Here is a 19,080-nt window from a genome sequence, read left to right as displayed (position 1 = left end):
TTTCTGAAATGCACCACGATGCCAGTCTACTTTGCAGCATTTAAGTGAGGGCTAGTTTGGAATGATGCTGAGTAAATATTAATGATGGCTATTTCTGGGTTAAGGGCTTTTTTGAGGTCTTTTAAGTCATTCTCCCTTTTATGCTTTTCAATATGGTTTAAATATTTTATAATGAGCATGCATCATCTTCGTAAAAGAATGAAGTCATTCTTCTTTCCAGAGTAAATGACTTAATGCTAACCAGCAGAATGGGCACTAAGAGCGCTGACCACACTCGAGTAGCGTCCTCTGTGGGACCGTCTGGGAGCAGATCCTTGTGCCTTTTTGTTTTGGTTGGTCACAGGGCTTGAACTCGGGCTTGGGCGCTGCCCCTGAGCTTTTGTATTCCAGGCTATAGTGCTCTACCACTTTGAGCCCCAGCAGCACTTCAGGTTTTCTGGTGGTTAATGATAGTCTCATGGACTTTCCTGGCTGGGCTGGCTTCGAACCACAATCCTCAGACCTCAGCCTCCTTGTAGCTTTCTTTGGGACTCACTAGGTATGTATGGTGAGTTGTTTGAAAATTACAAGGCTCTCTGGGTGCAGACGAAAGCCCAGCCTCGTTCCCAGGTGCAAGGACTGCTCACATGCTGAGTGCGGGGTGGGGTGGGAGCGCACCTGGGCACCCTGGGCTGTGCCTGCCTGCTGTGATCTCAGGTGAAGGCAGTGGCTCTCTGCTCGCTGCACTGGTGCAGTGTGGCCTCGTTGATAGTAACTTGGAAGGTGCTGGTTACCATTCAGGGATGCCTCTGGGGACCAGGTGTGTCATGTCACCAAGGCAGACGCCCCTCACGTCCTCACTCAGAGCTAGCTGCACTCCTTGCAATCCTTCCAGCCCTGGAAGGGTGGAAATGTTTCCCATTCCCTCCATTCCTACCCCTGACACCTCGGACTTTACCTCAGCAGCCTCTTTTCTCTGCTTTGCAGGGTCTGAGAGGAGCAGGAGACCAAGAGGAAAGAGGTGGACTGGTGACAGGAGAGGGCGGGGCATGGTGGCTCAGGTTGTAAACAATGGCAGAAAGAAAATCCTCTGCGTTTTGTGCCTGGGTGGTTCTTCAGAGACGTTAGTATCAGAGCTTCTTTTCTGTTGGCTGTTGAACCTGGACTGTAGAAGAGAAGATGCAACTCCATCCAGGAAGTGAACTCTGTCCAGGAATCACTTACACGCTGATGGGCTGGGTGTGGCGCTTATACCCAGTTGACAGTTGAGGGACCCCAGGCTTTATGGGAAGTTCCAAGTATGGGCGACTCTAGACTCATCCTCCCGTTCTGCCAGTTACCCATTGAATCTGATATGGAACTTTTCTTCCGGTACTTCCATCTTTAGCTGTGCTTTCTTCAATCACTTCCTGATTCTTAACTCAGAAACGGCTCAGTGGGACTGCGGAGGCCTGCGAGCTTCTGCTCGAGCCTTGGCAGTCAGGGAGCCCTCCCCTCCCCTCCCCCCCTCCCCTCCTTCAGACTTAGGCTCAGAGACTGTGCCGTGTCACCCCAGCTGGCTGCTGGGGCTGTCCCCAAGGAGCGGGGTACTTAAGGATGAGTCCATCCAGTTGGCGTGTCCCTGCAGGCCGGGCAGCAGCGGGACAGGCAGCTCCGGAGACGGAGACGGGAGGGAGACTTGCCAGGACCTCCGCCTTCCGACCTCTGTTTCCATGATGTCAGAGAGGCGGAACTTGCCTCGGCCTCAAATCTGAGAGACAGCAGCCCCCACCCCACCACTCTGGCCTTGGAAGCCAGCGGAGGTGCGCATGCTCCTGTCTTCCTTGCCAGGTTTGTGTGGAGAGAGCCCCAGGTTTTCTGGGGCCGTCCTGGGCTCGGGCCTGTCCTGGCCCTCATCCTGGCCATCCTGTTGTGTTACTGCTTTCCGGGGGACCGCTGAGAACCTCAGAGGCAGCATCTCCAGCCCGGCCTGCACACCCAGAATACCCCACACCTGCTGCAAAGATTGGCAGAAGAGACGATCGGAAAGAGAATAATTCTTTTCTCTTAAGCCATTGAGATCAGTGCGGAGGTTGCCCTTCTGGTATTAGGAGCTCGGCTGTCTGCACCCTGTGCCTTGGATCACACCGGTCCCTTCTTCACGCGTCTGTTCCTCATGTCATCTCGAGTCTTCTGCCCTCCTTAAGTCGTATCTCCTTGTGTCTCCCACTCAGAAAAAGATTTACAAATACAAGAAAGTCCTGAGCAACCCAAGCCGCTGGGAAGTTGTCTTGAAAGAGATCCGGACGCTCGTGGACATGGCCCTCACGTCTCCCCTTCAGGACGATTCCATCAACCAAGCCCCCCTGGAAATTGTCTCGAAGCTGCTGTCAGAGGTGAGGCCCTCCTCCACTCCACTCTGCCTCTGCTCCCATGCACACACTGTTTTGTGTATGACCTGGGACTGGGGCTTGATCTCAGGGCCTGGGCACTGTCTCTTACTTAAGCTTGAGCCACAGCCCTACATCTGATTTTCTGTTGGTTAATTGCAGGTAAGAGTCTTAAAGGCTTTCTTGCCTAGGTTGGCTTTGAGCCTAGATTCAGATCTCAGCGTCCTGAGTAGCTAGGATTATAGGTGGGAGCCACCAGTTCCCAGTGCATCTCCCCTTTGAAGTTTGCATTTGCATGCAGCCCCTTCCAGCCACAGACGCCAGCGGAGCTCTGCTGGCAGAGGAGGCGGTGGCAATGGAGGCTCTCTTGCTCTGGCTGTCTGAGCTTCACTGCCTAGGTCTTGTCCAGACTCAGAGTCTGGACACCAGCAACAGATGCCAACTCCGGGATCCTCTGGTGATTTGTGCGGGGAGCACACCAGTGACACCCGGCCATAGCCTGGCACAGCTCTACCGGCCGGCCCCTCATCTCCCCACGCAGCCACAGTTGGGCTTTGTGTACCCGACTCAGGATTTAATAAAAGAAAGAAAAAAGTAACAGGAGATTGCACAGCCAAATGGGAACTTCTAGGTTCTCTCACTCTTTTGGGGGGGAAGGGGGGCAGTCGTGGGGCTTGAACTCGGTGACTGGGCACTGTCCTGAGCTTCTGTTCACTCAAGGCTAGCGGTCTACCACTTGAGCCACAGTGCCATTTCAGGCTTTTTCTGCTTATGTGGTGCTAAGGAATTGAATCCAGGTCCTCACGTATGCAAGGCAAGCACTCTACCACTGAGCCACCTTCCCAGCACTCTAGGTTCTCTCTTTAAACAATAAGACATTCAGAAAACTCAGCCACTGTACCCAGCATCAGGCAGCACCATCAGCTCTGCCAGCAGCTCCACATTAGACTTTGCCCTGCATGCCGGGCGCCATTTGCACTGCCTCCCTGGCTGTGTTCTAGTATGGCTGTCTGTCAGCCTTCTACACACATCCCTGCTTGCCTGCCTGGCCCCTGGGGACCCTGAGGGAGATTTAACCGAGTCGCCGTCACATGATGACAGTTGTCGCATGATGACAGTTCCCCAGGTCCCCCCTGCATGCTCTGCTCTTTCTCCCGCACACTCCCTTCTGTCCGTCCTGCAGGCCCAGGCCTGCCCGCCGTCCCTCAGTGCAGGCACCCATTCTGCAGTGCTGATAGACACTCTTTCGCCTGGAGGAGACCGGGCAGAGGGTGCAGAATGGTGGCAGTGGGGACAGGCACAGGCCGTGCCCTCAGGGGAGCTGGCCTCGTTCTGTTCCACAGAGGAGGAAAGCTCAGATACTAAGCTGACTCACACCCCATGTCCAGCGCCCAGTCCCAAGTTCAGGCCTTTCACCTGGAGAAAGGAAATACACCAGTCAGGTGCCAGGGCCCCACGCACAACGCCCCTTCCCATGTTCCCATTCTGTCCACAAGGCAGCTTTGCTGTCTTCATCTCATACATAAGGAAACTGAGGCCAAGGGACACCAAGGGACCTGCCCAGCCCACTGTGTTGGGCTGGGAATTCCACCCCGAGCTGCCTGGCTCTTTCTTCTGCAGACCACATTGTCTGGTCTTCCCTGACACCACCGTCAGGTATAGCAGTGGCCAAGGTGGCCGGTGTGCCTTGTGGCCAGCTGTGGGCCAGGCATTGGAGGGCAGGGCCCTGTGTCGTTGGCTGGGCCCTGGCACCAGGCCTGCCTGACACGGAGGCTGTGGAACACATTGTCAGTGTCACAGGAGATGCTCTGATCCGGACCCCGAGCACATCTCTGCCACACATCTGGAAAGGAGTGCTAGAAAAGCGCTGAAATGTCAACAAATGTATTCAAACTAATTTTGTTTTTGCAAGTCTATTGCTGGAATTTGAGGTTAGCTGCGACATCTCGGGCCCACTCACGGAACACCAGGGTTCCTTGGGAACCTCTTTTGAGAACCACTGAGGTGGTCCTTGAGGCACCGTGGTAAAACACCACCTGGTGCTACGTGGAGGCTTGTAGAAAGTCCACTCACCCATGTCCCACACACCTGTGTCCCACACACCTGTGTCCCACACTCCTGTGTACTGTGAGTCGGCCTGCTGGCTCCTGGGCAGAGTCCTCACAGAGGGCCGGCCAGGATAGACACCAGCTTCCCCTTTGGCCAGAGTAGAAGCTGAATCTCACCAAAGGCCACACGGCTTAGCCACCGTGCCTGCTATGGCGGAGGGGGGGGTGAGGGGGGGGCAAGGTTCTGAGATCCAGTGGGCCTTTGGAACGCAGACTCTGTTTTCTTGATTGTGTTTTCCTCTTTCTCTGTCCTGCTCTTTAGAACACAAACCTGACCACCCAGGAGCATGAGAACATCATCGTGGTGAGTCCCCCTCTGCCCTGTCTGCCTCCCGGACCCCCAACCCCGCCCAGCCCAGCCAGGCCGGCTCCATGGCCCCTGCTTGGTTCTGTCTCTCAAGCCCCAGTGGATGCGGGGCGGGGGTGGGGGCGCTAGTCAGTCTTCAGGGCTCCTGAGTCGGCTCTGGGAGGAGCTAGTGGCGCTGTCATTTATTTGCAGCGTCACTTGTTTCGGGAAAGGTCACAGGTCGTTTTCTGCCCCAAGCATCTGTCTTCTTCCATCCTAAACAACAGTGAACAGAATTCCCTCTGATATCTAAAGTAGGACATTATTTTCTGGGATTCAGTGATGCACCTCGGGCGCACCCATTTCTGGCAAGCCCTGCTTGAACCTACAGTGACTGAGGCAGACCGCATAGGACATGTCACCTGTTGTAGGAAGACAGATGTAAGAGACAGGCATAATAGAGGGGAGAATGATCTGAAAAAGGAGCCCGAAAGCTCCCCTGAAGCAGCGGCATCTCAGTTGGGTTTTGAAGGATGGACAGAAGTTTGCCAGATAGCAAAATGGAACAAAGGCATCTGGAAAGAGGAAACAAAACTCTGCAAAGATGCAGAGATTTAAAGCAATCTGGTGTCTTCTGGAAGCTTCTCTATTGCTGGAGCATAAAGCATTAGAAAATGAAAAGTTGGGAGTCAGACCTAGAATTGGAAACGAGAGACTGAGCTCTGGGTGCTTGGAGACGATGCACAGTGAGCCTGCCCAGCAGCCTCTACAGGAGCAGTGCGCAGGGCTCAGGCCCCTCGGGCTCTTGGCAGTTGAGGAAGGGTCGTGGGCATCCACCCCTCAGCCTGGTGAGCCCAGCGTCGTACTCTGAGCCTGGCAAGAGGTGACCCTTGGCCTGGGGTCTCCTTCAGGGCAGTGTCAGTGCCCGACACCTAGTGGGTACTCAGCCAGCACTTGCCAGAATTCCTGCACCCCATCATGGCTGCCTGCGCTCTCTTGCCGGAATGGGGAAAGCCGCCCCGGGCCCCCCTCACCTGCTGGCACCTTCTCCAGTGTCTGCCATGGATCAGTTCATGGGACGAACATTTGTTGAGCAGGGTAATCGGCTCTGCCCTGCAGGCTGAGTGCCCACCAGAGACCGGGGGGGTGGGGGTGGGGGGGCGGGGGGCTGTGCGCCAGGGGCGGTTAAGCAGACCTCAGTGAGCTCTTGGGAGGAGGTAAGGGTGGGCAGGGGTTTCCAGGAGGAGGAGCCTGCCCTGTCGTGAAGGACGGATGAGAACAGCACCCGTGAAGAAGGGCGGGCGGAGGCCCAGCCCGGCTGAGCAGAGTCTGAGCAGAGTCGGGGTAGAGGTGGTAGCCCCTGTCCCCATGAGACCGCCTTGAGAGAGGGAGGAGCCTCGGAAAAAATTTGTTCTGGAAACCCAGGCTGCAATTACCCAGCTATGGAACGGAGCTGACCCCTTAATGGGGTCAGGCTGGGCGTCCCTGCCCAGCAGGCAGGCCTGGGAGCCGAGGGGAGCTGACATGTCGCCCCTGCCCGCCACACCCCCTTCCTTCAGCATTACTACAGGGCACCATCATGACCTCCTTCCGTCCAGAAAGCACATTATCATATATGACCTATTGGCAGTTAGTTACCCCAGTGGGGCTTGGTGGGTTTCATGTACTGATTTTTCAACTGGAATCTGATTTGGCTTTCTTCATTCTCTTGGCAAGGATCCTAATCAATAGAAACCACCATTGGCTAGCATGGTGTGTCACTGGGCAGCTCAGACCTGGCATCCAAACCCCAGCCTGGGCCCAGCCACCCGGGGGATGCAGCATGCCAGGAAGGTTCAGGCTCCATGTTAGACATGGGTTCAGTTCAGACCTGACAGTCACCTTAGGTAATTAACAGTTGGAGGTAAAAGTCTCGTGGACTTCCCTGTGGGTTGACTTTGGCTCTCAATCCTCATATCTTAGCGTCTTGAGTTAGCTAGAATTACAGGCGTGAGCGGCTGGCACTCACCCAGCCAAGATCACATTTGTTCCCAGTCTGGTAAGGAAAGTTTGATCCCAGTCTGGGCAGGAAAGTCCATGGGACCTCTTTTTCCCCCCTCCCCCGCTCATGAGATTCTTATCACCAATTAACCAGCAACAAACAACAAAAAAAAAAGCTAGAGGTAGAGCTGGAGCTCAAGTGGTAGAATACCAGCCTTGAGCAAAACAGCTCAGGGACAGCACCTAGGCCCTGAGTTCAAAGCAACAGTACCAGCACACACACACACACACACACACACACACACACACACACACACACACACACACACACACACACACACACACACACACACACACACACACAATGTAGCCTAGTGCTCACACACACACACACATACACAGTCAGGTGCTCTGTTCTGAAGGACCTTGGTGGGGACAGCACCTAGGCCCTGAGTTCAAAGCAACAGTACCAGCACACACACACACACACACACACACACAATGTAGCCTAGTGCTCACACACACACACACACACACACAGTCAGGTGCTCTGTTCTGAGGGACCTGGGTGGACGCCAGGCGGCCCAGGAAGTTGTGTTCGTCACCATGGGTGTGTGAGGCTGCATTTTCATCTTAAGTTGCCTCCCTCTGCAGACACTGCGCCCCTTCCCGCCCAGCCCCACCATGCCTTTCCTTCTGGCTGATGTCTGTCCATCCGTTGTCTTTCAGGCCATCGCTCCTTTGCTGGAAAACAACCACCCACCACCAGATCTCTGTGAATTCTTTTGCAAGGTATGGTGGTGCCACAGCGGGCCCTATTGCATGAAGCCTCTGCACACACGTGGGGCCAGATGAGGTGGGCGGGGTGGTGTTACACAGCCCAGGCCCAGCAGCCTGGGTCTCAGTCTCAGACACCAGTGGACGGCCTGCGGGCGGCTGTTCTCGCACCACATCCCTCTCTGCCAGACATGTTTAAGAGCAGGGTTGCCACCCAGGGGTCCAGGAGGGGATTGTCGGCTTTTCTTTGGAATATTCCTAGTTGTCTTGGGAGGCAGTTTGCGGCTGATTTTTCTGGGCCCTTGACGTCAGAGCTGGGCTATTCTTAGCAGAGGCTCTCCAAGCACCGGCTGGCCCACAGAGGGGGCCTGGCAGTGGGGCTTTCCCTGGCCAGGAGAAGCTGGCAGAGTGTGCCAGGTCAGCCTCGAGGAGCTGCGGGGCAGGGAAGCGTGCCCAGGGATGCAGCGCCAACCTTTTCAGCAGGGTTTACACACTACATACCCAGCTATGCCAGGAGCGGCATCCCTGGTTCCTAGAGCACAGCTTGGTGTGTCTGTCGCAGAGCAGCAGAGCAGGCATCCGGGAATGGGACCCAGGTGCCCCAAGCCCTGTGGGTGTCAAAGGGAGACAGCCTCCACACACACACACGCACACACACACACACGCATGCACACTCACACACCTGGCCTGAATCAAAAATCTAGAATATTCTAACTTCCAATTGCTGACATGAGTGCACCTGACAGGTCACAGGAAAAAACATGGACAAACTGAAAATAACAGTATAAAAATGCCCTTCAGGCTCTGTGTAAAACTACACCGAAAGTCTCTTCTTTAGACTCAGTTGGGTCTCCAGGACATCTCATTATGTACATGCAGACATCACAGAGCCTCAGAACCATCTGGCCAGCCGAGTCACCAGCGGTTTGCAGAGTACTCGTCTGGCCTAGGGGTGCCGTTCTGAGGGAAGCACAGGATGCAGGGCTCCAGGGGCCCTTGGCTTGGGGAGGTAGGGTGGTGATGGCGCACAGGATTTGGGGGACATGGAACCCTGCGGCCTGTACTGCTGGTGTGGCTAGCACGTGTCCTTAGACACCTACCAAGGGCAGCCCTGGAAGAAGGACCACAGGGACATGCCGGGTGGGCTTGTCACCTGGGACAAGGGATTCGCACGCCCACTGACTGTAGCCCTCCCTCCCCAGCACTGCAGAGAGCGACCTCGGTCCATGGTGGTCATTGAAGTGTTCACCCCTGTGGTCCAGAGAATCCTCAAGCATAACATGGTGAGTGACCGGCCCCAGGCTGGCTTCAGGCTGTGATCCTCTGATCTCAGCCTCCTGAGTAGCTAGCATGATAGGCGTGAGCTACCGGTGCGTAGCTAAGGTTGCTTCTCCTCTGTCGCCTCCCCCCACCCCCCCACAGTGCTGGGGATTATTAAGACTAGAGTTTCATGTATGTCAAGCAAGTGTGTGTGTGTTCACTGAGCTGAACCCTAGCTGTGGGTCCACTGACAGGGACACAGAGGGTGATTTAGGGGTACCAATGCCTGTGGGCGTCCACATCATTTCCCCACAGTCGGGGAAGATTGAGCCCTGCCTGTCTGCTCATGAGCACCCCCGGTATGTGTGAAGTGCAGGGAAGGCCTGTGCGGCCCTGTTCCCCATTCCTGAGCGTGGAAATGAGCACAGGTGGGCAGGAGTGCAGGCTCTCCTCCCTGCCTTACCTGTGTCTCCTGACCAGCCGAGCCCCCAGCCCCTGGCCAAGCACTCTTGGCACTTGCTTCTCCATGGCCTGCCTGCTGACGTGTGGTCATCGGGGAAGCGGTGAAGACGTCATCGCCAGTTATGCCACTCAGCTGGAGCAGGAGGGGCCCTTTGTCCTTGGCCAGAGCCTCTTAATTCAGCCTCCTCCTCCCAGGCTGGGAGTGCCGCCTTGCTCAGGCTGTGCCGTCGGCCATGTGCTTGTCCTCCCCACAGCTGCAGCCCCTCCTCCCTGCTTCCTGCCGGGGATGACACGGCTGCGTGCCAGTCCTTCCTCCACCCATCCTCCCTGGCCATTTCCTCCACACCCACTTCACGCTTTCTCCCCCCACTCCCGTCACTCACTCACACACACACACACACACATACACACACACACACACACACCCTCCACACCCACTTCACGCTTTCTCCCCCCACTCCCGTCACTCACTCACACACACACACACACACACACACACACACACACACATCCTCCACACCCACTTCACGCTTTCTCCCCCCACTCCCGTCACTCACTCACACACACACACACATACACACACACACACACACACACACACACACACACCCTCCACACCCACTTCACGCTTTCTCCCCCCACTCCCGTCACTCACTCACACACACACACACACACACACACACACACACACACACACACACCCCCTCCACACCCACTTCACGCTTTCTCCCCCCACTCCCGACACACACACACACACACACACACACACACACACACACACACACACACACACACACACACACACACACACACTCTGGACTTGTCCAGCCGTCCTTTCTTTATCTTGTCTGTCTGCCTTTTTGTGTCTCGTTAGTTTGTTTTGTTTTGCTAGTCCTGGGCACTGTCCCTGAGCTTCTTTTGCTCAAGGCTAGTGCTCTACCACTTGAGCCACAGCCCCACTTTGGGATTTTTCTGTTTTATGTGGTACTGAGGAATTGAACCTAGGGCTTCATGCATGCTAGGCAAGCATTCTACCACTAAGCCACATTCGCAGCCCCAGCCTTTTCAGTTTTTGAGAGAGCCTTGACATGTATCTGATCAAGCTGGCCTGGAACTCAAGATCCTCTTGCCTCAGCTCCCAAGTTATTGGGATACTCAGGCCTGTGTTTGCTGTCCCTCCACAGGTGTGTGTGTGCGTGTGTGTGCATGTGTGTGTGTGTGCGTGTGTGTGTGTGTGTGTGTGTGAGAGAGAGAGAGAGAGAGAGAGAGAGAGAGAGAGAGAGAGAAAGAGAGAGAGACTGACTAAGACAAACTCAGGGCCAGGGCTCTGTCTAGCAGCTTTTTCACCCAAGACTGGCATTCTGCCACTTGAGCCACAGTTTCACTTTCAGGGTTTGGGGTGGTTAATTTGAGATAAGAGTCTCATTGCCCAGGCTGGTTTTGAACCACAATCCTCAAATCTCAAGCCTCCTGAGCAGCTAGGATTGTAGGCATGAGCCGTCTCAGCCGACTCCCATGTCCCTTTTGAGGGTCGCTTTCTCTGCAGCTGATAACACCTGACATCACATGTTCCTTCCGTTCATGTGGGCTCCCTGACCCGTATGCCTCCCCGCCCCCAGGCACACCCATAGGAAGTCCAGCATCCTTCCTAGGGTGACGGCCTCACACCGGGCTCCTCTGAGCAGCACTGACTGCCCAGACGCTAGCTCACTGGAAGCAAAACCCACAAGTTCTTGGGTGACTGCATAAGAAGTTTCCAGCTTCCCTGGGGTGGACAGGGGCTGAGCTGGACCTGAGCAGGTCTGTGGTTTGTGCTGACCTCTGACCTCCCTAGAAGAGCTTTGAGGTCCAGGCCAACACATCGGACTGCCAGAGGCCGCTAGAGGTGTGGCTGAGACAGTTAACCTTTGAGACAAAACCTCGGTGCGCTTCCTCCCAGCTGTTTCCCCACCTCACACATCGGCTCCAGGCAGAGCTGGGGCCTGCACCCTTCTGGGCCCATAGTGGCCCTGGCCCTGGCCATCCAGCTCACGGCCTCTGCTCTCCCCGCAGGACTTTGGCAAGTGCCCGCGTCTTAGGCTGTTCACTCAGGAGTACATCCTCGCCTTGAACGAGCTCAATGCGGGCATGGAGGTGGTCAAGAAGTTCATCCAGAGGTGGGTCTCCGCTGGGACCCCTCGCTGCCGTGGCCTGAGCGCTTCCCCTACAATGACAGCCCCATGCCTGTGTGACATGAGCAGGCACTGATTCTCTTCCCTTGGCTCTCCCTGCTGGGGCTGCCACGTAAAGGCTGGCACATGAGGATCCCCCAGTGCCCGGTGGCATGAGGGTCTTTCCTGCCTCTGGGTTATGGTCTGCAGTCCTGAGCCGCAGTGACACTGCAGAGAGATCCCCCATGCCAGCCAAACCCGAGTGACCGCCCTAGACCCCACACCTGAGGGTACAACAGGGACCTGTGGCCACCAGGCCCAAGCACCAAGAGTCCAAGGACGCGGCCCCGAGCCTGGGTCTTCAGGTTCTTTGTGTACCCATTGTAGAGGGGACCGCATTAGAGTGGGCAGACGGGGGCTTGCGCGGGCCACCCGGGCACTTGGACCTGCCGCCCACAGCTGGAGCTTTGCCCTCGGCTGTCACCGTCCAGCCAGCATGGCGGGTTCTAAGGCCTCCATTCTGTGCTGGCAGAGTGGGTGCTGCCCACCCCCGTCCCCCACACCGCCTCTGCACACAGCCTCTCACCACATTCTACTCTCTTCCAGCATGCATGGCCCCACGGGCCACTGCCCTCACCCCCGGGTCCTGCCCAACCTGGTGGCTGTGTGCTTGGCTGCCATCTATTCCTGCTACGAAGAGTTTATCAACAGGTCAGCACCGGGACAGGGGACGGGGGATGGGGTGGGGCTCCCCTGTCACGGGCACACCTCGCCTAGGGGATTGTCTGGGTAGTGTCTGGGCTAGGCTGCTCTCAGGGCGTAGGACTCAGTCCTGAGACATTAAAGAAGACCCTGATGGGCACCAGTAACTACAAGGCTGAACTGTGCCTGAGCCACAGGAACCAGCATCCAATGCTGCAGCTTCCTATAACAGAGAGATAGGAGAACCATGCTGGGGGTGCGTGCAGATGGGCAGGTACGTGCATGCGCACCAGGCAGGGGCACTGGGAATGCAGGGTGTGGCTCGAGGTTCTGCGTGCCGGGTGCAGGCAGCCTGGCTTCAGCCTTGAGGACAGCACACGGGAGACCAGCGCTTGCATGTTTTCCCAAGGCAGTTGCAGAGCAAGCCACTGTGGGAACACGCAAGGTGGGTGAAAGGCTGAGCTCTGGACACCAGTGCCGAGAAGAGGGTGCAGAGGGCTTTGGTCTAGGAGTCATTCCCAAGAGCAAACTCCCAGCCGCCTAAGACCTGGGTGCAATAGCGTCCCTGGCAGCCGCTCCTGCCTGCCGCGGAGGCCCCAGCACGGGTTGGGGCCACTCCTGTGGTGCAGAAGGGTGCCATTGCCAGCAGGGTTGGGGGACTCTGCAGCGACATCTAGCCTCACTGAGTGGCTGTGATCTGTGGGACTCGTAAGGGGACCACACTGTCCAGACATCTCTAGAGCTTCTGTGAGTACACACACACCCATAGATCTGCATGTCCAGCTCCTCACATGCGTCTGACTCGCCCGCGTGCTGGGCTGCTCTGAACACCTCAGGGCCAGGGGTGGGGCAGGGACCGAGGAGAAGCGGCTCCTTCCGCAGCACCCCTCTGCCTGTGCCCGGGGTGGGGCTCCCCAGGGTCGGGGCTCCCCAGGGTCAGGATGCTTGGCTGCACTCTAGAAGGTCAGAGGGGATGAGAACCAGCGCTAGGAGCACTCACTGCTACTCCCACAGGCCGCCATACTGGTCTTCCCCTATCCCTGCTTGCTTAGGTCTCTTCTGGGCCACGTGCTAATGAGCAGTGAAGCTGCAGGCTGCCCCTGCCTTCTGGAGGGGTTGAGGGGGTCGGGGTGAGGCTGGAAAGACCAGGGGCGTGTAGGTGACGTGCTGAGGTGCGGGGTCCCCACGCTGGCTGTGTATTAGAGCCACCTGTGAAAGTTTGAAAAAACCAAGTGGAAAGCTGAACCTGGTGAGCCAGCGTGTCCGCTTCTGTGTGTCTTTTGGTCTGTTTGTCATAAACGTACACACACATGTTTATAGCAGCATTACTTTTAATAGCCCCAAACCAAAACCTTCCGCAAGTCACATGTCCACGGCAGTAGAACAGATAAATAAACTCTACAAAGAGGACACGTGACGTGACGCACACGGAGCCCAGCACCCCTAGCCAGCCAGCCACGAGCTAAAGACACAACACCGAGTAAAACTGGCCAGGCTCAAAGGGTGTCCCCTGTGTCACTTCTGGTAGTGGGGCCGGAACAGGAGCCGTGCTGGTGAGCACCTCTCCGCCTGCCATGCTGCCAGCCCTCCTGTGGAGTTCGTTTCACAGGAAGCTCAAGAGGAGGCAGAAATGAAAAGTGTGGTAACGGAGAGTGGAGGCCAGAGCATTGGTGCCTCTGGCGGGGCTCGGGGGTGGGGCCTCGGGGCCCCTGGTACCCCAGGGAGTTCTTCCAGTCCTCCTTCCGGACACTTGCGGGGTGTCAGTGTTGCAGAGTGCCCTGGCATCGCTGGAGAGCCCCAGACACCAGCAGAGTCCACGCTGATGGCTATGAGGCTAAGGGGTGTGCGCAGTCCACACGCACACCGCCGTCCTGTGTGCACGCGCCTCGTGTGCCTGGCTCCTTGCTATCTTGGGAAGCGCAGCGCTTCCTGCCCCACAGTCAGATAGAGTGCCGGAGGTCAGTGGTGGTGGTGGGCATATTTACGGCAAGAACATTGGCAAGCACCAAAAATCGGGCAGTCTTTGTCCTGGTGACAAAGTTGCTAGATTCTTCCCAGCATACTAGGAAAAAAAAAATATGGCAGGGCTCGCTCCCCTTGCCATTCTGATTGATTGAGGTCACCCTGGCGTGGTAGGGTCGTCGAGTTGAACTCCTGAGGCTGAATGGAGATCGCTTGCTGAGTGGGAGGCGGGGACCTCCTGGCTCTAGGGAGGCCCAAGGCCGGAGGGTGGTCCGGGCAGAGGCAGTTGTACATATAAAGGTGACAGAGTTCTGGTGGACACATTTTTTTTCCACCTGTGGTTCTCAAGTGCCTGGCCTGCCACTTAGAAATCCAGAATCCTCTGAGTTGGACATGGGGCACCCTCCTGTCGTCCTAGCGCGGAGGGAGCTGAGGCATAAAGACAGTGAGCTCAGGCCAGCCGAGCTAGAGAGCAAGACCTTGTCTAAACACAAAGACAAGCAGCGTGCTGGCCTGGGGATCTGCATCCTGCACTCTTCAGGACGTCTGTACAGTGGAGCACGTCTGCAGAGAGGAGCAGAACAAAATCCTGAAGCTGAGAAGAGAAGCATAAGGAGGAGTTGGTGAGGGAGGCGGGCCGAGGCACGGGAGACAGCAGACCGAGCTCCTCAGGCCCCGGCCTCCCAGGGCCCCTAGGGCCGGAGCAGGCTCAGGTTCAGCAAGCCGGGGCTTGCCGCATGGGCGGCATGGGCTGGGGCTAGAGCCACGCGTTGTACAGCCAGGCTGCGCTGTTTCCGTGACAGCATTTTTATTCAGTGAGCATTGAGTTTTCAGGGGGATATTCAGTAGGAAGAGACAGAGGCGGAGCCATTTCCACCCCAGCCCCCCCACCCCCAGCTGCCGCTGGGTGAGGGTGGGCCTCGGGGCAGGCTCGTGGGGGCGGTCGGGTGGAAGAGGGGGGAGCATGGGGTGGACAGGACCAGCCCTTACCACCTGCTACCCAGCCCAGCCTCAGCGCCAGGCTCGGCAGAGCCAGCCCTCAGCTGTTCAGGTCTCAGCTGATAACTGTTCCCTTCTCCTGGCTGCCTCCTAAGAAGCTAGGGGCTGCTGGGGTGTTCCCAGGCTCGGGCCCCCTGTGCTCCATTGGTCAGTACTGCCCAGATAAAGCCACAGTGTCCTCAGCCCTCCGCTGTGCTTGCTGAGAGCACAGCGAGCACACGGTGTACCCACATGCGGAACAGACAACGTGACCCAGGTTAGTGCGGCTCTCAAGCCCAAACAGCCTTGAACAATCCACTCCCAAACACAGCAATGGCAAACCCAGGGGAATGGAGTGTGGGCGTTTGGGGAGCAAATGAGGTCTGAACTGGAGAGGTTGCAGCCGCCCTGCCCTCCCCCGACCCCCTCCCCAGACCACACACAGCTTGCCGCCCACCAGAGATTCTCCGTATTAGCCAGTGGATTTTTTTCTCCCAGGCGTATTTACAGTATATTTATTCGACTCCTTTGGTGGGCCGGGCCTAGCCCTGGCTGATAGCAGGTGTGGATGAGCTTGACCCTCCCTCTGTGTAGACTCTTGAGTTTTGCACATGGTCCCTGGAGCTGTTGCACAGAGCGCCATTGCATGGCCCGCCCTGCACCCTGGAACATCTGCTGCCCTTCGGGGCACAGGGCACAACGTGGCCTGGGTGAGAAAGACCTAGGTAGGCCGCTGCTTCAGTCACAAGCATGGTGCTCAGGACTGTGTGGAGCTCCAGTCTGAACCTCTGGAAATGGTTCCCATCAGGCCTCACCCAGAGATGCAGAGTGTGTAGGTTCTGGGGTGTTGAGGGGCCCGGTATCCAGGGAGGATGCCAGGGGCAGGAAGAAGAAATCGAAGGGATTTTCTGGGGCATTAGGGGCTTTGGAAGACCCTACGGATGGAAGGGGCTGGGGTTGTGCAGATCTGGCCTGAGCTCAGAGCTGTGGACTTGAGCCCGGGGTTGAGGGCAGGCCCCTTCACCCGGTGCTTCTGTCCCGTCATCTCCCTCAGATGGTGCCTGGTCTCATCTGTGTGGCAGCACAGCACTGCCAGCTGGGGCACAGCCCAGGGAGCCAGGAAACACTTGGTGAAGGAGACACTTTACCAGATCAAGTCTCTGACAAGTCCCACTGTAAAGAAGCCTGATTTCACTGTGTTTCAAACATCGGTGACATTAATGATGCCGAAAGAGCCCTGTCCCCTCTTACCACCCATCTGCCACCAGGGCAAGAACCGCCCCTCCAGCTGCTGGAGGCCATGGGGGGAGGTGCGGGCACCCAGGCCTCCCCGCGTGAGTTGTGTGGTTCGGCCGTGGAAGGCCAGGCTCAGCAAAGTGCATGTGCCCAGCAGGTCTGTGGGCCTGTGGCATCATGGTTGGGAGTAATCTGCTACTCCCAGCCTGGACGCAGGGCGGCCTGAGTGTGGGGTGAGGGAAGCATTCGGCACCCTGGTGCTGTGTGTTCGGAGCACTCAGGAATCATGGTTTTTATTTGCAGGGAGTGTTTTGCGGGTGTTTATTGGGGCTTGAAGCTCAGGGTCTGAGCACTGTCCCTTAGTTTTTTCATTCGAGGCTGGTGGTTTGCCACAGCTCCACATCTAGCTTGCTTAATTGGAAGATAAGAATGTCATGGACTTTCCTGTCTGTGCTGGCTTTGAATCACAGTCCTCAGATCTCAGCCTCCTGAGTAGCTAGGGTTACAGGTGTGAGCCACTGGTGCTGTGCTGTGCTGTGCTGGCCTTTCTGATCACTGAGCGGGACCCATGCTCACCGCCCTCTCCCCCTCTTCCCAGCCGTGACAACTCCCCTAGCCTGAAGGAGATCCGGAACGGCTGCCAGCAGCCGTGTGACCGGAAGCCCACCTTACCTCTGCGCCTGCTGCACCCCAGTCCGGACCTGGTGTCTCAGGAAGCCACGCTGTCCGAGGCGCGGCTCAAGTCGGTGGTCGTGGCCTCCAGCGAGATCCACGTGGAGGTGGAGCGCACCAGCACTGCCAAGCCAGCGCTGACAGCCAGCGCCGGCAACGACAGCGAGCCCAACCTCATCGACTGCCTCATGGTCAGCCCCGCCTGCAGCACCATGAGCATCGAGCTGGGCCCGCAGGCCGACCGCACCCTGGGCTGCTACGTGGAGATCCTCAAGCTGCTGTGAGTACCACCACCCTCCCCAGGCCGGGGCTCGGGGCTGGGCTCTGCTGCCCGGGGCCACCTCACCCGTTGGATTACCACAAGTGGAGGTGGGCATGGTTGAGGTGTGGTGGTGTCTGCGCACTCAAGGTGGGGGTGTGGGGCCAGGCACCAGTAACCAGTCGTGAGGTTCATAGTTCAGAAATCTGTGACACTCTGACCTCCAATGAGCCACTAGAAAACCGGAAGTGATGGTATGTCTCAAAGTGGTAAGAGCTCAGAACAGCACCCAGGCCCAGAATTCAAGCCCCATGACTGACAGAAAAAGAAAAATAAAGAAGTTGGTTGTGTGGAAGTGTGCACAAGTGGGAGCACACAGGGTCGTGCACCGGGTTTGAGGGTCTGGGCATGTGTGCATCTGCCTCTATAAGCATTATATATGCTAGTGTGCACATAGTGTGCACGTGTCTGGGTGTGCAGGAGTCTGTAGATACCCACATGTCTAAGACATTGCCACACAGTGTGCTGTACGTGCGGGTTTGCTCTGAGCTTGGGGTTGTGGTGTGCATGGGTGTGAACTGGATGTGGGCATGCACGTGGACTTCTCTGAGTGGCCTGTGGTGGGGGGAGCACATGAGGGTGAGCAGACACCTGCAGGTGTGGTGTGTGTGTGTGTGTGTGTGTATGTGTGTGCATGTGCATGATTTTTGCCACAGAAGTGGAATGTACACAGGTCTCCCTGTGTATGTCTGTGAATCAGTGTACATATTTCTGTTTTATAGGAGTCATGCACACTCGTGTGGTGTGTGACATTTATGTTAAGTGAATTTGTGTAAGGTGCACGTTCTGTCAGTGGAGGGTTCTTTATGCAGGGAGCGTAGAAGTCTGGGCTCTTGTGCATGGCTGTCTGAGGAGTTGTGTGTATACATTGTATTCTAAGAAAAGGATTCCGGTAGACCTTGCCGAGGTCTGGCAGCTCCTCAGAGGCGGGGAGGGGAGTGAGATTCACAGGGTGCGTGTCTGAGGCCAGTCACTCCCCAGAGCCCGCCCCTCATTGTAGTCGGTGTGGGCTGGGGTTCCCTCAAGGCAGGGAGCCGTCCGCTCGTGGGGGAGGTCACAGCCCAGGAACAAGTCCAGGTTCTTGGAGCACAGCGCCTGCACCTTGGGGCCCAGCCCCAGGTGTGCCCAGGTCCTGACTCCCAGGCTCCTCACCGCACAGTTGACACGTTGACACGCTCATGAATGAGGACTCTGTCTGCTCCTCCTGTCACTATACCCACAGGGCCAGGACAGATGGAGCCTGGGACAGTCTGGAAACTACTCGGTCCCTGGCCAGGGTGGGTGGGGTTGGCCCCCTGCTCAAAGCAGCAGTTCACACCCAGCGCCAGGTCTCTGCAAGTGGGTGTGAGCTTCTAGAAGCTTCTTTCATGTACTCAGGCACGTTAGGTGTGAGCAGCAGATGTGGGCTGGGTCTCACTAGGTACATCCCTCCCCCCTCTCCCCCCGTGGCACATCCTATTTCATGACGTGCAAGCTGATGACTCCCTCTCCCCCCTCCCCCCCCCCGTGGCACAGCCTATTTCATGACGTGCAAGGTGATGACCCCCCCTTCCCACCTCCCCCCCCCCCCGTGGCACATCCTGTTTCATGACATGCAAGGTGATGCGTGTGGCCCCCTGAACACGGGGATTACAGTGCTGACGGCAGGCATGTTTCCTGGCCTAAGAGCATTGAGAGCAAGACGATTTAACAGCAGCATTTGGAACAAGCCACAAAACCAGGATGGCGGCCACATGCATGTGGATTGCTAGAAGCTTCCATGTGAGTGTGAAGCAGTGGCCGTGTTCCTTACCTGCTGAGCAACTGTAGGCAGCATTCCCAGCTCCTTCCTCGGAGGTCT

The 19,080-nt window shown here is 56.9% G+C and overlaps 1 protein-coding gene across 1 annotated transcript in view; it reads left to right on the top strand.

The window, feature by feature from the left end:
- Window positions 1–19,080, top strand: part of LOC138822879 (C-Maf-inducing protein) — a 153,791-nt gene that overhangs the window by 121,006 nt on the left and 13,705 nt on the right. The window contains exons 4-10 of the mRNA XM_070015856.1: window positions 2,193–2,354; window positions 4,719–4,760; window positions 7,452–7,514; window positions 8,702–8,782; window positions 11,274–11,377; window positions 11,978–12,082; window positions 16,848–17,201. Coding sequence (XP_069871957.1) covers window positions 2,193–2,354; window positions 4,719–4,760; window positions 7,452–7,514; window positions 8,702–8,782; window positions 11,274–11,377; window positions 11,978–12,082; window positions 16,848–17,201 — 911 coding nt within the window. The remainder of the gene's footprint in view (window positions 1–2,192; window positions 2,355–4,718; window positions 4,761–7,451; window positions 7,515–8,701; window positions 8,783–11,273; window positions 11,378–11,977; window positions 12,083–16,847; window positions 17,202–19,080) is intronic.

Source organism: Dipodomys merriami, unplaced genomic scaffold, assembly GCF_024711535.1.
Source record: "Dipodomys merriami isolate MVZ:Mamm:240054 unplaced genomic scaffold, mDipMer1.0.p SCAF_116, whole genome shotgun sequence".
Taxonomy (NCBI): domain Eukaryota; kingdom Metazoa; phylum Chordata; class Mammalia; order Rodentia; family Heteromyidae; genus Dipodomys; species Dipodomys merriami.
The sequence above is the reverse complement of the archived record's forward strand: the minus strand, read 5'-3'. Positions and strand labels throughout refer to the sequence as shown.